The 15,953-nt window shown below is 44.9% G+C and overlaps 1 protein-coding gene across 2 annotated transcripts in view; it reads left to right on the forward strand.

Moving 5' to 3' along the window:
• The first annotated feature begins 243 nt into the window (after positions 1 to 243).
• The window catches only part of SHC4 (SHC adaptor protein 4), a 111,429-nt gene continuing 95,719 nt past the window's right edge, over positions 244 to 15,953 (forward strand). The window contains exons 1-2 of one of the 2 annotated variants that reach the window (XM_033108515.1): positions 244 to 274; positions 645 to 1,284. In XM_033108515.1, coding sequence (XP_032964406.1) covers positions 700 to 1,284 — 585 coding nt within the window. In that variant the 5' untranslated portion in view covers positions 244 to 274; positions 645 to 699. Of the gene's footprint in view, positions 275 to 349; positions 1,285 to 15,953 lie in introns of those variants that run through there. The other variant, XM_033108516.1, reaches the window with a different exon arrangement.

The raw sequence follows: 15,953 nt of genomic DNA on the forward strand, positions 1-15,953 counted from the left end.
GCTGGGAGGGGATCTGAGGAACACGTCGAGATCGCAAGTCCCTGAATGCTATGCAGCGCCCGGTCACTAGTACTCCTGGCTTGTGGCCCAAACGGATGCAAGACAAGATCTTCCAAGAGAGGGCGGCCATCAGAATCCACGAACTCAGGCAGAAGGGCCTTTGGCTCATATATACCTTTTCTTTTTATTCCCTTTTTAAATGAACAATCCCTGGAACAAATAAAGGGTTAATAGACCAGTCATTGCCCCGCCCTGTGGGAACCGGAGGGAGCAGGTTTGAAAGTTCCTGTGTGCAGCGGGGAGGCTGGGGGTGGGGGTGGGGGGGCACTAAATATTTCTGCAAGGCTCCTGCACCGCTCGCTGGTGATGCGGCGGGACCGGCGGGCGGGTGCTCGGCGGGTTTCTGTGCCTAAGAGTTGGCGGTAAGCGATCCCCGCCGCCGTAAGCCTGAACCCAGACTTTCCCAGCAAGGAATCCAAGGCGAGAACCCCGGGTACTGCAGCCTGGGCTAGGGAGGGACTGAAGTCAGCTGGGGAGCCGCTTTCCCCTTGGGCTATCACCCCCGAAGGAGCCAGGAGCAGAGAGGTGGCCACCGCGAGTTGCGCGGGGCGTTGAGGCATTTGTTTCCCGTACGGTTTATCTAGCAGACGACGAGAGGCGATTTATGCAACAGTATCCTGTTTCAGCATTGCCAAGGCTATGCGAGAACGCAGTCAGGACAGCTTGGGAGGACTCGTGCTGTATGTAGGACTCTTCGGGCACCCCGGGATGCTGCACAGGGCCAAGTACAGCCGCTTTCGGAACGAGTCCATCACGTCCTTGGACGAAGGCAGCCCAGGAGGCTCCGTCGGGAACAAGAGCTCGCAGCAGCCTCCTTACCCCGTCCTGGCTCCTCACTTGCCGGCTGAAGATGCCACCTTGGCGTCCCAGGAGAGCCCCACCCCGCTGTGCACCTTGATCCCGCGCATGGCCAGCGTGAAGCTAGCCAACCCAGCCACCTTGTTGAGTCTGAAAAACTTTTGCTTGGGTACCAAAGAGGTGCCCCGGCTGAAGCTCCAGGAAAGCCAGGATCCAGTTCCCAGCAGCCCGGCTTCTCCAGAAACCAGTCTACATAGGGCCGGGTCGGCACCTCCGCCGCAGCAGGACGTGGTGAGGCACAGGGCAACCACTGTAACTCCTGATGCCTGCCCCCTTCCCGGCCCTGGGGAGCCAACTCCCGGGAACAGGCAGGACAGACACTTTCTGCAGCACCTGTTGGGGATGGGCGTGAGCTACTATGTGAGGGTAAGTCCATTTCCCTTTCTGCAGTCCTAAGAACTCCTGAGGAAAGGGGCCTCTTCCCTGCTCTGCAGGGGCTGCACACCTGGCTGTGAGCTAGATTTGGACAAGGCATTGCAACTGGACCAAGGGGAGGAGGGGAGCTGGCCTTACAGGTTTCCCTGCAAATATCTGGCTTGTGCTGGACTCAGACAACTTTGGTTCAAGGACATGAACTGGTGCTAACCTGTAGGTAGTTGCCAGGTGAGGGGGCAGCTTCTGATAGGGACAGCCGAGATGGTGCCTTTTTGTACCCACTGGCTGTAGCATTCTGGCCAAAAAGAGTCAAGAATTTCAAATCCGATTAGTGATTGAGACCCGGTAGGCTATACCGGCCATTGTATTTCAGTAGATGTTTCTGTGCTAGAAGAATACATAAATTGAATTATTTTTTTTAAAAAAAATTAATTCAGCACTTAAGAAACACTTCACGAAACATGGCCGAGTCTCTAGCCTTGTATGAGGAGCTAGTCTTAGGTCTTCGGTGCTCATTTTTTGCCTTTATTGCCTACACTGCAACAAGCGGGCCTCATCCATGAGCTCTGAGCACAATCAGGATCCTTACTGGCCTTGTAGCTGCCCTGGTCCATTCCAGATCTGGGGAAAAGAAGAAAACAAGATTGGGCCCCTGCCCTTCTGGGGCTCACATTTCAATCGGGCAGACCCATGAATGCATGTGAAATAATAAGAGAAATATACTTAGCAATAGATATCTGTGTGAGAATGCTGAGAGAATTCAGGAAAAGGAATAGGTTGTTGTGGTCTGGGATTCATTCACATGGGAAACCTTCAGGAGAAGGTGAACCTTGAAAGAGATAGCAGATCTGAATTGGCAGAAGGGAAGAGATTCCTGGCAGGGCAAGAATGCAAGCAAAGTCCAAAAGGCAGTAGGTTATCACTGGGGTTGCTGCAGGGGAGCATAACATAAGCTGGGATTAAGTGAAGAAGAGGGAGAATGCTGGATGCTCGTGGGTGATACAGACAGTGGCTGGTACATAGTTGGCGCTCAAAGAAACAGGAGTTGAATAAAGACAAATATACCTCGTGGGTAGCTTGGGGAGGAGGAAGCAATTGACTGAAGCTCTTAAATGCAGAATGAGGAGTTTTTAAACACTGATTAGCAAACAAGATCCCTCATAGATTTGTGGGCAAACTATGACTTGATGGAAGTGGGTTCAAAAAGATCAGTCTGCGGATGTATTTGAGATGGACTGAAGGAGGGAAAAATTAGAGGTTGGAAGGCCAGTAAGGAAGATACTCTGGAAGTTTAGGCAAGAGGGATGAAAACATGGATGAAGGTGGAGATGAGAGAAAGGGATGAATGCAAGAGACTGTGAGAAGCCTCACTAGTTTTGGATGATTGATCAGAACATTTCAGGTCAGGATATGAATAATAGTCATCATTTATTGAGCAGTGGTGGATTTGTTGCTGTTGTTTATGGAAGTTGTGAATGACTAGTGTGAAGGGTTGTGAAGTGTAAAAAATAACTTTAAATTTAAGCCTCAGAATGGGATGAGTGATGTCAGTGATAGAAACCGTGAGTTGGGAAGGGAGGCTCATGCTGTTTGCTTTTGACATGTTGCGGTTGCAAGTAATAATATCTAAGTGGTACTTATTTGTCGGTAGGCAGTCGCATAAGACTAGCTCTTAGATGAGATGTCTGATCTGAAGATGTAGATGTCAGAGCGAGCCCAATAACTCTATTACAAACAGGCAATTCAGATCTTTAGGAAGGCCAAAAAACGAACACTGGAAGGGTTACAGAGAGAGCAGCCTTGGGACAGCCTTAGCAAATGGATAAGTGAAAAAATTTATGGGACACTCAGCTCTCGCCCTCCCCCACAGTGGCATTGCTCATGATAGAAACAGTTTTATGTATCTACTAAAAGTTCATGGGCACATTCTCATTTGTCCAGCTTAGGTGTCTGCCGTCCCTAATGGGAAAACAAGTGACTCTCCAAACCCATGGTCTTTGCACCTGCCTTCCTGTCACCTAGGCGTCCTCTACCCTCTGCTGTGCCTTTCCTTCCCTCTTGTACCTCCTTCCACGCCCCACACCCACACACACCTGTACAATTTGACATGTGCAAAGAGTTGCTGTGTGATCTCCATTTTCCCTGGGGAGGGCCTCCACTGGCATTTTAGATTTTTAATGAGGACACCATCTGTCTTTTCCTGGCAATACTCACTGACCCCAGGAAAAGGGCTGACCTGGGACTCAAGTGAGCCACACTATTTTACCAGTAGACAGTGACACGAGACTCCAGTTAATACCTCTGGTAGGATGTCAAAATACATGGAAGAGCCTACTTTATTAATTTTCATAGAATCCTAACTTTGAGAGATGGAAGGGACTCAGAAGTTATCAAGTTCAGTGCCCCTGTGGGGAAACTGAAGCCCAGACAAATGATTTTTTAAGGCCACACAAGAAAAAGAGTTAGAGCTAGAACCCAAGTCCCCTGCGTGCCAGTTTTTGCTCTTTTCACCACAGGTTTTCATCCTGGTTGAGATTCTGTTTCTAAGAATTCTTCCAGATGTAAACCAATTTTAAAAAATGCAATGCCAACCTGTGAATTTATAGTGAAAAATACCAGACCACGTGAACCAAAATGGTGATCCCTGTATTTCCATGAGTAGGAAAATGCACATAGGAATATCTAAATCAAAGGTTACTTGGTGATGATGGAGTCAGAGCAGAGACGTGGGAGAGGTGTTCGCAATGCCTACTGGATGTAGGGCCAAATTTTGTAGGCTAGAGACAGCCCTGTATTCTGCTTCCTTACCTATGTCATGTGTCTGCTCACCTCCCTGCCCAACTAATTTGTTTATTCATTCACTCATTTATTCAACAAATGCGTATTGTGAACCACTTATGAGACAAGAACTGTTCCAGGCCCTGAAGATATTTCAGTGAACAAAAGAGACCAGGTCTGAGTCCTGGTGGAACTTACATTCCAGTGAGTGGAGATGGGTCCTGATTGAATAAACAAATCAATATGATATGTCATGTGTAATAAGTACCAGGGAGATCAATAAACAGGGGAAGTAAGAACAGCAGTTGTGTGGGGAGAGATAAGAGGGTATTGTATTCCTTTGGGGTGAAAATTGGCATAATTGTACCTACTCTTAATTTGGTTTCTTACATATTTTATCTTCACTACAGGAAATATATCTGCCATACACTTTAAGTTAGAGTTGACTTTGGGTTAAAAATCCTCTTTTAAAATGACTCTGCTTTTGGTCTTATGATGTAAAATCAATTATAAAGCTGAAAATACATTATGAATCCTGAGCACTTATTTTTGAGTAACTTTCGCTTAAGCTCAGGCCTTACACCTTCTGAAAGTCTCTCAAGGAAGATGGACTAGCAAACCATTCTTTGAGAGACACTGAGCCAGAAATGGACAACCAGACCCAGGCTGAGAAAAGTAGTGAGTTGGGTGAAATCTGTTAAACAGTGGCAAATGGTGACATTTATTTCTACTGCAAGATTAAGTCTCATATCTTTATGAGTTCTTCTCACATCACTTCATCCACCAACAAACATTCACTTGGAGGTCTCCCAGGTGCCCCACGTTAATCTGTGGTGAGTGTGGAAATTATGCAATGCGACCAGTGTGCTTATTTCCAAAATGAGAGGATTGGTCTGTATGTTCTTGAAGGTGTCCCTCACCCACACCCACCACCCATCCCCCTGTACTAACATTTAATGACTCTGGGCTCCTTTATCCACAGGGGAACTGTTTAAACTGTTAGTTTCCTTTCCCATCTCCAACCCAAAAACTTCCTACAATTTAGTTCAAAGACTAAATAAAGCAGAGACGAAAAATATAACCTTGACAGAGCAGCTACGGTAGTTCTCATAGTAACCCTCTGAGGGATGTTATATCCTCCAAGTGAGGAAAGAGACTCCAAAAGTATGTTATCTACCCTACATTTTACAGCCTACATAGCAGACAGGATTCAAATCCAGGTCTGTCTCCCTCCAATGCTCGTCTTCTCCCCACCCTCTCTCCCTACATCTAAGCAGTACAGGCAGTCCTAAAAGTTTGTGAATGGAGTAGTGTACATGAAGGACCACACTGCAGGATAATTTTATAACTGGACCAACTCATACAACTTGCTGTGTTGCATTCATTTTCATGATTTAGTCTCCTCACATCATCCCAACCATTTCCCCAGACTGTATGGGTTTCCTACGGCTGCTGTAACAAATACCACAAACTGGGTGGCTTTGCAACAACAGAAATGTATTCTCTTGCAATTCCGGAGACTAGAATTCTGAAATCAAGCTATAAGCAGGGCCATGCTCTCTCGGAAAGTTCTAGGGGAGGATCTTTTTTGCCTCTTCTAGCTTGTGGTAGGTGCCAGAAGTCCCTGGCATTCCTTGGCTTGTAGATGTGTCACTCTAATCTCTGTCTCTATCTTCACATGGCTCTCTCTCCTGTGTGACAATGTTCAAATTTCCTTCTTCTTATAAGAACACCAGTTATTGGACTAGGGCCAACATTAACCCGGCATGACCACATCTTAACTTGATTACATCTGCGAAGACTCTACTTCCAAATAATGTCACATTCATAGGTTCTGGCCGTTAAGAATTCAACTTACCTTTTTGGACAATGTAATTCAAGCCATAAGTTTCCCCAAGAACGTTCATTGCAATGTGTTTGCTCACACAGATATTCTTGGATATTGGGCTCATCAGCTTTTTGTGCAAATATGAATTTGTGCTGAGGGATTTTCTTTATTTCCTTTGTAAGTCTCACAGTAGACTCTTACTGTTCATCCTCCCTTGTCTAATGTATCTTAATACCAATAGATTAGTATTGTCCATTGTCTAGATTAGTGTGGTCCATGGAACTACAATGTTCTGTCTGTCCCATGTATCTTTTCCACAGGAGAGCACAGGTCTAGGAGTTATGAGATCTGGGTTAAAGTAATGGCTCTGAAATTAAACAGATGTGTGACCTTGAGTGAGTCATCTTACCTCTCTAGGCCTCATTTTCTCATATTTAAAACAAGAAGTTTGAACAAAATGTTAAGATCCTGAGACTCCAGGTTCTCCTTTCCCACTGATCTTAAATCTCCTTCTATTAGGATCTCTTTTGATTAGAAAACAGATTTAGGACAGTTTCCTGAAGGAAGCAATTTTTAAAATCTGAGTGTTGATAGAAAGGAGAAGGAATGTCCTTAGAACCATCTAATAAACACTGAGCTGGCTTCACCAGTAAAGCAGAGGGGGTATGCTGTACTGGCACGGGTACAAGTGGTCCATTTTAGAGAGACGGTGAGAGAGGAGTCAGGTTGTGGAACAGCATCCGAGTGTAGGATTCTAGGGAGGAGCAGAGGGTGGCCTGGGGCAAGGGGCAGGTCTGGGTGAATGATGATGGCCAGGATCCTGAGAACATAGCATCGCTCATGTTGTCTACCCAGCCAGGCCAGGTTGGGCTCGGGTCCAACCTGAGGACTGTAGGAGCAGCATGAGGTAACCCTTCTCTCTTGTCTGTGGACAAAGTGCTAAGACAAAAAGGCCCTGCCACCCACGTAGACAGTCGGGTAACTCTGACCTTGAAAGAGAGAGATCTGTAACTTCAGGAAACCCTTGGAGAGACAGTCCCATGGTTTGTGCAAAATAAAGGCAGACATGCCTTTATTTATATGTGGGTCTGGTACTCACAGCGAATGGAGATGACTTTTTGCCTGCGCTGATTTCTCTTTTTCCTAAGTTATTGGTGGTTTAAAAGGAGGTAGAACGGGTGGGAGGAAGTAATTCCAGCTAAAACTGACAATTTGGCATTGAGGGTATTATATTTTCCTTCCTGTTTCTTTCTTGGAGTAGATATAGAAATAGATTCTGCCAGAACTTAGGAAAATCCTGGCAGATTTGACCTGTTGTTTCTGTTACTCTCTTTAAACCCTCACACATGGCCTGATCTGTCTGGTCCTTGAGCACCCCTGGCCACTAGAGCGCTAACTAGAAGAAAGAGTCTTGGTGATCACCAAGTTCAAAACCTTATTTACAGTTGAGAAAACAGAGTCTCAGAGATGTGAAGTGACTTGCCCCATGCCACACAGCAACTTAGTAGAAGTGCCCCGACAAGAACTCCCAGTTCTGTATACAAGACTCGGTTTTCTATCCCTATCTTGCTTCACTTTCCCTCACTCCCTTTGCGGCTTGGCTGGCAATAATTTCAATTTTGGTCATTATTCGTTAACCAACCTCTAACCAGGATCACATAGTGAATCAGGGGGCTTATTTTGTGACCCTACATTGCGGAAATGCCTTTGACCTTCAGTTTATTGTTTAGGGTATTCATAGTCCCCTGAAGACAGGAGCTACCTCTATGTTTAGGCCCCGATTTTCACACTAGAATCTTTACCCATTTTGGCAACTCCTTGCTGAGAATCTTGTCAGGATAGCTTCCCCTCTAGCCATTCCCCTTTGGCGGTCTAGCCATTTTCCTGGGTCCCAGGCAGGATGCAGGTTGAGGGTTCATAGTGTTCAGAGACCCCCCCCCAATGTCAGCTAGACATTGTCTTCTCATTTCCTGCCCCTGAAAGACGGGAAGGACAGATGGCTTAAGCACACTAATGAGAAATCCAGAAGCAACCAGCAACCAAAGGGGGTGGTGATGGAGGGAGGACATGGAAGAAGGGCACAAAGGAAATGACCTCCCACCTATGGAGACATTTAAGGCTGGGAAAAGAAGGAATAGAGTTTAAAGTGCTGCTTCCTTTGGTCAGGGTCCGACACCGGCAGCCAACGGCTCTGAAGGGAAATGGGGCTAAAGGCAGTCCTAGGGAGGAGTTGGGAATTATATGTCCTGTGGGAAGTTGATGGGATTGCGGGGGAGGGAGGGATGTGGAGGGGGAGAAGAAGGGGGCTGTGTGTGGGGGGCACAGAGAGGAAAGGATGCATAGTACAGGCTGTGTCCTACCCAGAAAAGAATCTGGAACACAGAGGTCATAAACCAACAGCTTAGTGACATGTTTTGTTTGGTCAAATTAGAAAAAGAAATTTTTTTTTGATTAGTTGCCAACACTTTTTTTTTTTGGGTGGGAGGGGGTTTGTTGATTCTATTCTGTATATGTGTTTTTTATCTCATTAATTTCTGCCCTTATCCTGACTCTTTCATTTCTTCAACTTATACTTTTTTTTTTTCCAAGTCAAGTTGTTGTCCTTTTCAATCTTAGTTGTGGAGGGTGCCGTTCAGCTTCAAGTTGTTGTCCTTTCAGTCTTAGTTGTGGGGGGTGCAGCTCAGCTCCAGGTCCAGTTGCCGTTGCTAGTTGCAGGGGGCGCAGCCCACCATCCCTTGCGGGAGTTGAACCGGCAACCTTGTGGTTGAGAGGACATGCTCCAACCAACTGAGCCATCTGGGAGCTCAGCGGCAGCTCAGCTTAAGGTGCCGTGTTCAATCGTAGTTGCAAGGGACAGAGCCCACCATCCGTTGTGGGACTCAAGGAATTGAACTGGCAACCTTGTGGTTGAGAGCCCACTGGCCCATGTGGGAATCAAACCAGCAGCCTTCGGAGTTAGGAGCATGGAGGTCTAACCGCCTGAGCCACCGGGCCAGCCCGGATTAGTTGCCAACACTTTAAAACCAAGAGATTCCATATAAAACTGGATTTCTGGCTTCTCAGAAGAGTGGGTGGCACCGGCCGGCCATCCCACTTGTCAGCAGATAGCCAGAGCTGGGTGCCGAGCCCCAGTCCCCCATTTCACTCACAGCCACCTGTGCCCCGAAGGTGGCTGAGTTTACATGCCTACCTGTGGCTTTGGAAGGAGAAGACATTTCTAACCTTTTTGTCTTTTATTTTCTAATTCAGAATACCTGGGAGAGAAGCTGAGGGAGAATGTCTTCTTGGGCAACAGACCAGGGCTTCATCCTTTTTTGCGACAGGACAAAGTACTGGGGACTGGATGGGACCTACAGAGAAGGGATCCTGCCTTCTCAACCCAGAGAGCCTTTTCCCAAACTAACACGGTTGCAAAGTTTTAAAGGTGGCGGAGCTCCAGCACTAGTACAGGCCGTCCCCATTTTATGAAGAGGTTGTGGGGTCAAAAGTTAGTTTGACGTCAGTTCTTGGGACAATGAATTTTCCCAGAGAAATCATGTTAAAAGTTGATAAGCTTTCTCATTTGGGTTAGGGAGAGGATTAAATGAGAAAATATATGTAAGGAGCTTAGCACAGAGGCTTTCACGTAGCAGGTCCCAGGTGGAGGGAGGAGAATGAACTTTCAAAGGTTCAGGAGTGCTTTTGGGCAAAAACTTTTGACGTAGCCTTAGTTTGGTTTTGGCGGGCCACCACACCCCTTTGGCATCCTTTCTCCTGAGCAGCAGTACCACCCGGTGGAACTTTGCCCCCTAAACCTTTCCCATGGTGCATTAAGGGCGGGCCTGCCCTCCTAAGGTTGCCTATGATTTCTTCACTGGTTAATTCTCCTCTTCCCTCAGGGCAGCAGAGTGAACAGTATTTGCTTTTGGAAAAATATTTACTTCATTGAATCTTCATTGTAGTATTTCCCAAAATTTTTAAAGAGTGGCCTGTATTAATTAAAAATCCTTGTTAGAAAGGTAGATTTCCAGCTCCTCTTCCTAGACACGCTGGATCAGAATCTCTGAGTCAGGCCCAAAAACCTGCCTTTTTAACAAGCTCCCTATGTGATTCTGGGGCACAGAAAATGTGGGAACCTCTGCTGAGTCCAGTTAGTGCAGTGGTTCTCAGCTGAGGATGATTTTGCCACTCGGGACATTTGGAAATGCCTGGAGACATCCTGGTCATCATAACTGATGTGTGTGCACGTGTGTGTGTGTGTGTGTGTGTGTGTGTGCGTGTGTGTGTACGTGTACGTGTACACAAGTGCTCTCCTGGTCTTTAGAGACCAGGGGCCAGGGATGTGGCTAAGCATCCTACAGGGCACAGGACAGCGCCCACAACACAGAATTCTCAGGCCCCACATGTCAATAGCATTGAGGCTGGGAAACCCCGAGTCCGTGGGATGAAGAACAGAAACCTGGGATGTGCATTAGGAGCGGACAGTGAGTGGTAGAATAAACAATGGCGTAGCCAGTTGGCTCCTGGAAAATCTAACCAAGCTACTGCTAGTTTTCTTTTTTCTCCTCTTTAAACCCACAGATGCTCTAAATGGTGTATTTCTCTCTCTCCTCCCCCACCCCCCAAACCATACTGCTTTGGCTTCCACATCAGGAGTTCAAGGGATGGGAATTAGCCTGGGGACAAATCAGCCATACGTGGCCATGACTCACTTGTAGGTCAGGCGTGTCCATGTGAGGAGCAGATTTGACCTTAACTCAGGTGTACTCCGGGCTAAATGCTGTTCACAGGCCAGCTTGCTATCCTTCCCACGGTATCCTACCATTACTGTCCCCTTCATTTCCATAGGGAAATGCATTAAGAGTTTTAACAGCTAACTTACAAGTAAATTTTAAGAAACAGAGCCTGTTTGGGGGTTGGAAACTTCCTCTGGTTAGAGGGGAGGAAGTGACCGAAAGCAAGTGACTTGAGGAACAAGCCCGAGGGTTTTAAGGACAACCTCAGAAATTGGATATTTCCCCTCAGTGTCATCAGATAATAATTTATATGAATCATTCATTAGGAAATGGTGAAACATACCATTTAAACTTAATTTTTTTTAATCTTTGCAGACTCTAGGTTTTTGAAAGGCACTGCCTCTTCCCCTCCTCTCCTTTCAGCATTGTGCCTTTCACCCTGGACTTAGGACTCAGACAGATACATTAGGTTACAAAATTCTGTTTCCTAGTGAATTAAGCTATCCAAGGCCTCAGGACTCATCAGCAGTGGAGCAAGGACAAAAAAATTCAGGTCTCCTGACTCGCAGGTCAGTGCTCTTTCCCGGCCTTTTGTGACTAAGATAATTCTTGCATGAGGAGGTTACAGTATGAAAGGAGAACAAAGATGTCTGCACAAGTTACTGTGATAGAGGGCAGTGTATAAAAAAATGACCCAAAGTGATACAAGTAAATCATGTGGGAGTTCAGGGAGGAAAGGGGACTCCTGCCATTTTAGTTGATTAGAGGTTTTCATGAAGGCGGAGGAGGCATCTTAATTGAGTCTTGAGACATGGGTAGAGTTTCCATAGGCAGAGATGGAGGAAGAGCGTTCTAGGCAAAGAGAATGGCAGGAGTGAGGCATGGAGGTGGGAAAGTGGAGGATACATTTGGGGAATCGTGAGTACTTTGATTTGGTCAGAGATCAGAGGAAAAATAGGAGGGACTCATGCTACAACAAGGGTGTATCGGAAAAGTTGGGTTTTCCAACAGAAAACCATTGAATAGTTTTTTAATAGGGGAACGACAAAATCAGAGATATGTTTTAGAGAGATTGTGTGGTCTGCAGTTCTCAGAGAGAATCCAGTGGAGGGTGACTGGAGAAAGAGAGCCCAGTGAGAAGCAGTATGGGAACAAAGGCAGCGGCAGTAGAAATGGGAAAGATGTGAGACCCATTAGAGAAGGAAATGAGGAGGCAGGAAGGTTTGGGGGGTTAGTTTTATTTTGCATGTGTGGCATTCAAGGTGACCTCAAAGAATCCAGGTGGCATCTCCAGCAGAAAATACAATAGTTCGGACAAAGGAGAAATTACTTTTGTTCCTGTTATCATCAAGCCTCATGGAATGAACAAGTCTATCAAAAGACAATGTAGAGCAGGAAGAGAAGAGAACTTTGTGAGTGCCACACCTAGGTATCCAGTGGAGATGAAGAAAAGGCATGGGTGACAGTGAGGGGACTACCGTGTTTGTTTCCCCGAAAATAAGACCTAGTCGGACAATCAGCTCTAATGCGTCTTTTGGAGCAACAATTAATATAAGACCAGGTCTTATTTTACTATAAGATCAGGTCTTATATACTACAATAGAAGACCAGGTCTTATATTAATTGTTGCTCCAAAAGATGCATTAGAGCTGATTGTCCGACTAGGTCTTATTTTCGGGGAAACATGGTAGCAGTGTGAGGAGCAGGATGGAGAGAGCACAGGGTCATTGAGGAGGGAGGAGAAAGAGGTTGGACAAAACAACGTCAGAACACATGGAGGATTCAAGGAAGATGAGAACTGAGAAAGGGTTTGGCTTTTTATCTCCTTACTGCCCCTCTCCACTAAGATATTCAATTCAACTGTTGCAAACCAAACATCATCAGATACCGACACCTCCACTCCTACCTCTTGCTCTCTCAGTGAGTGTGGCATTTCCCAATTGCCTGAGTCAGAAATCCAAGAGTCATTCCAGACCACTCACTCTGTCTTGCTCCACACAGCCTTCAGTTATCAAGTCCTGTCAATTCCACCTTCATGACATTTCTCACACACACCCATTTTTCTCCATCCCCACTGAAATTCCTAAGGTGGGGACTATAGTAGGCAGCATATTCAAACTTGTTGTTCAGCTCCTCATGGAACTATTATTTTGTGAAACACACTTTGTGAAACTGCTGGTGTAGCATTCCGTTCAAACTAACAGATGAATAATCATAATACAAAGTAGAAAATGATACATACCTGAAGAAAATAGTCAAATACATCAGTGTAATGAGCTCTAAGAGATAGAGACAACTTCTAGCTGGGTGGTCAGAAAAAGTTTCAGGGAAAATTATGGCATCTGAGGTGGTCCCTAAGAATGGACAGAAGTTCAACCACAGGAATATACATTTAAGAAAGGGTATTCCAAATGGAGGTGACATAGGTAAGGAAATACGGGTTATATACAAGGGAGAGCACCAATTTTAGTTTGGTTAAGTAGCAGCTGCTTGGAAAAGACTGGTGGATAACACATTAAGATTTGAGCCAGATGACAGCAGGCCAGAAATATCAGGCTAAGGAGTTTCGATGTTTGCGTAGTGGCATCAGGATTCCTTTGCACTAAAGCAGGGAGTAGCGGGAGGTGGGGAATCCCCTTTCAGAGGCTATTACAGTAACAGTCCAAAGGCGAAGTGTCTGTATCAGGGTCTTAATAGAGGGAGTGAAGTTAAACACTGGTAGAAATGGTATGGAAGAGAAATTTGAAGAGAAGAGTAAAGAGGGAGGACAGATTCCGATACATCTTGCCTGAGGTAAAAGGCCTGGGGTGCGGTTAGAACAGGCCAGTAAACGACATGGAGGAACACAGGAGGAGAACAGTATTGAGAGGGAAGGTAAGAGGTTTGATTTCCCATATGTTGAGCTTGAAGTCACAGAGAGTCATCTAGAAGAGAGGGTGGTGCCCAGCAGACAGGCAGAGTTGGGGAGAGCCTCAGGACGCGTTTGCACTTTTGTGGCCAGGCCAAAGGATCCAGCGTCCTTATCTGACAGTTGTCCCATTAAGGCAGAGATTTTAGGTGATTTTCGAGGATGGTAAAGAATGGAGTGTTTCTTAATCTTATATAATAGAAGACCTCTTCTCTGATGAAAATGTTTCAAATATTCTTTTGACACTTAAGTTAAACTTACTGTGTTTCCCCGAAAATAATAAGACCTAGCCAGACAATCAACTCTAATGCGTCTTTTGGAGCAAACATTAATATAAGATGGGGTATTATATTATATTATATTGTATTACATTAAAGACCTGGTCTTATATTATACTGAAATTATACCCAGTCTTATATTAATGTTTGCTCCAAAAAATGCATTAGAGCTGATTGTCTGGCTAGGTCTTATTTTCGGGGAACCACGGTATATAAATGTGCTTTTGTGTTGTAGAGTCAAACCCTTTCCTTTTTATATATGCAGTGATTACTATCCCCTTTCATCGTGACTGTATAAATTCTACCTATGGTTTTTCATCTGCATGCCTCCTTTTAGTTTCTTTGAAGTGAGATGCGCTCTTAGAGTCATCTTCAAAGCAATCTGAGTGCAGAATCAGTTTTTATTTTTTTAATCTTTTAGAATTGTCTTATCTACATCTAACATTATTTTTAAAAGCAACTTGTCTTCGTACAGTCTTTCCAAAGCTTTTGACTTAATTTTCATAGATATAAAAACCTTTAAAAAAATCCACACTCATGTTTTATCAGTTTGTTTAATATCTATTTAAATGATGTGATTTCAGTAGTAAGTACAATTGCCATATACAGGTGTGGCACAAATACAGTGGGATTCTTGGTAAGTCCACAATTCCAGTGGTGGCAGCAGAAGGTGTGGACATTCCAGTAGCCTGCTGGCTGCAGGGAGTTGGTTAAGTGGTAGCCAGTTAGCAGAGTTTTATTGTATTACTGTGTGTTAACAATTCAGCAACTGGGTTTGTTATGTTTCTCAATGCATTCATCACATATAAATGCTTTGCTGCACAGTGGTAATCAATGAGCATTTTTACATTCTACTCTTTTTCCCTCCACTGAACTGACAACAACATCTTGCCCTGAAGAGCAGACAGCATTTAATGAATACTCTTGTATTTACTCTTCAAATGGTTTCTGTTCCGGGAAAGTGATATATAGAAAGTGTCCCAAGGCAAACTAGAAAATAAAAAACCCAACTAGGAATACAGCAGATATCCTGACTGCCGTGCAGAATCCTATCCAAGACCCTGTTTTCAGAAGATAAAACGGAATCAGCAACTAGAAGGGTGTCACTCTGGAGATGGAGGTTTAAATTTAGAAACTCATCTATGACCCAAAGCCTTTCCATTTATAAAGAAATCCCAAAGCATGTAAGATTGGAGATCCCCCCACTGTTGCCAGCATTTTCACCCATTTAAGACTAAATGAAGACCTTCTGTTTTTCGTTTCTCTTAGCAACAATCTGCATTTTATAGGGTGCCCTTCGTCTCTTGATAGCAACAAATAGAATAAGTTTGTAACAAGGGCAGATGTAATTTGTTCTCAGGAGCTTTTGTCATTTGGAAAAAATACATGTCTTTCTTGGGGGTGATAACATTAACTATTAAAAATATGCTCTAGCAAAAATTAATTTGGTTTTACATATCTGTTTGCTAGAAACCAAGGCACTTTACGCAACAAAATGGATATATTTTAACTCTTATTCACCCAGCACTCCTAGGTATGCAAAGGCTACCCCGTCCTGGTGAATGAGATTGTTCTCTCACTGGTATTGTTTAAAAATGGAAGAATAAGGAAGAAAGAGGAATGAGGACTAACTTTCTTGAGTTCTTTTTGTTTGATCTGTTTTTCTCTATTGTATTTTCTGAAACGTCAAAGATAATACATACTAATTTGGGGAAAAATTCAAACAATGCAGAAGGTAAAAGGTGAATGCCTTCTCTAGGTTTGTTTGGTATTCTTCGGACTTCTTACTAAGCACTGCATATTTATATATACACACGAACTTGTTGACACCGTTGAAGACATATCGTGCACACTCCTCTGCAACGTGCTTTTTTCTCTCCAACTGGTGGATCGGGCCACACTTGTACAGCAGTACATGCTGATCCCCCAGCGGCAGTATAGTGTCCCAGATGAGAGGGACCTGCTTCCTCTCCTCAGGGAGAGACAACTCCTTGACTTCCTGACCCTGGGAGGAGACCCTCACCCACCCTGCACAGTTTCAGCATGGTGTCTTCTGCCGTTAGCTGCCCTCCTCACCTGCACACATCTGCTTTGCCACATCTGGCTGCCGGGAAGTAGATGATCCTAGGACAGGGGGATTCTGGTCCTCAGTC

Source organism: Rhinolophus ferrumequinum, chromosome 6 (assembly GCF_004115265.2).
Source record: "Rhinolophus ferrumequinum isolate MPI-CBG mRhiFer1 chromosome 6, mRhiFer1_v1.p, whole genome shotgun sequence".
Classification (NCBI taxonomy): domain Eukaryota; kingdom Metazoa; phylum Chordata; class Mammalia; order Chiroptera; family Rhinolophidae; genus Rhinolophus; species Rhinolophus ferrumequinum.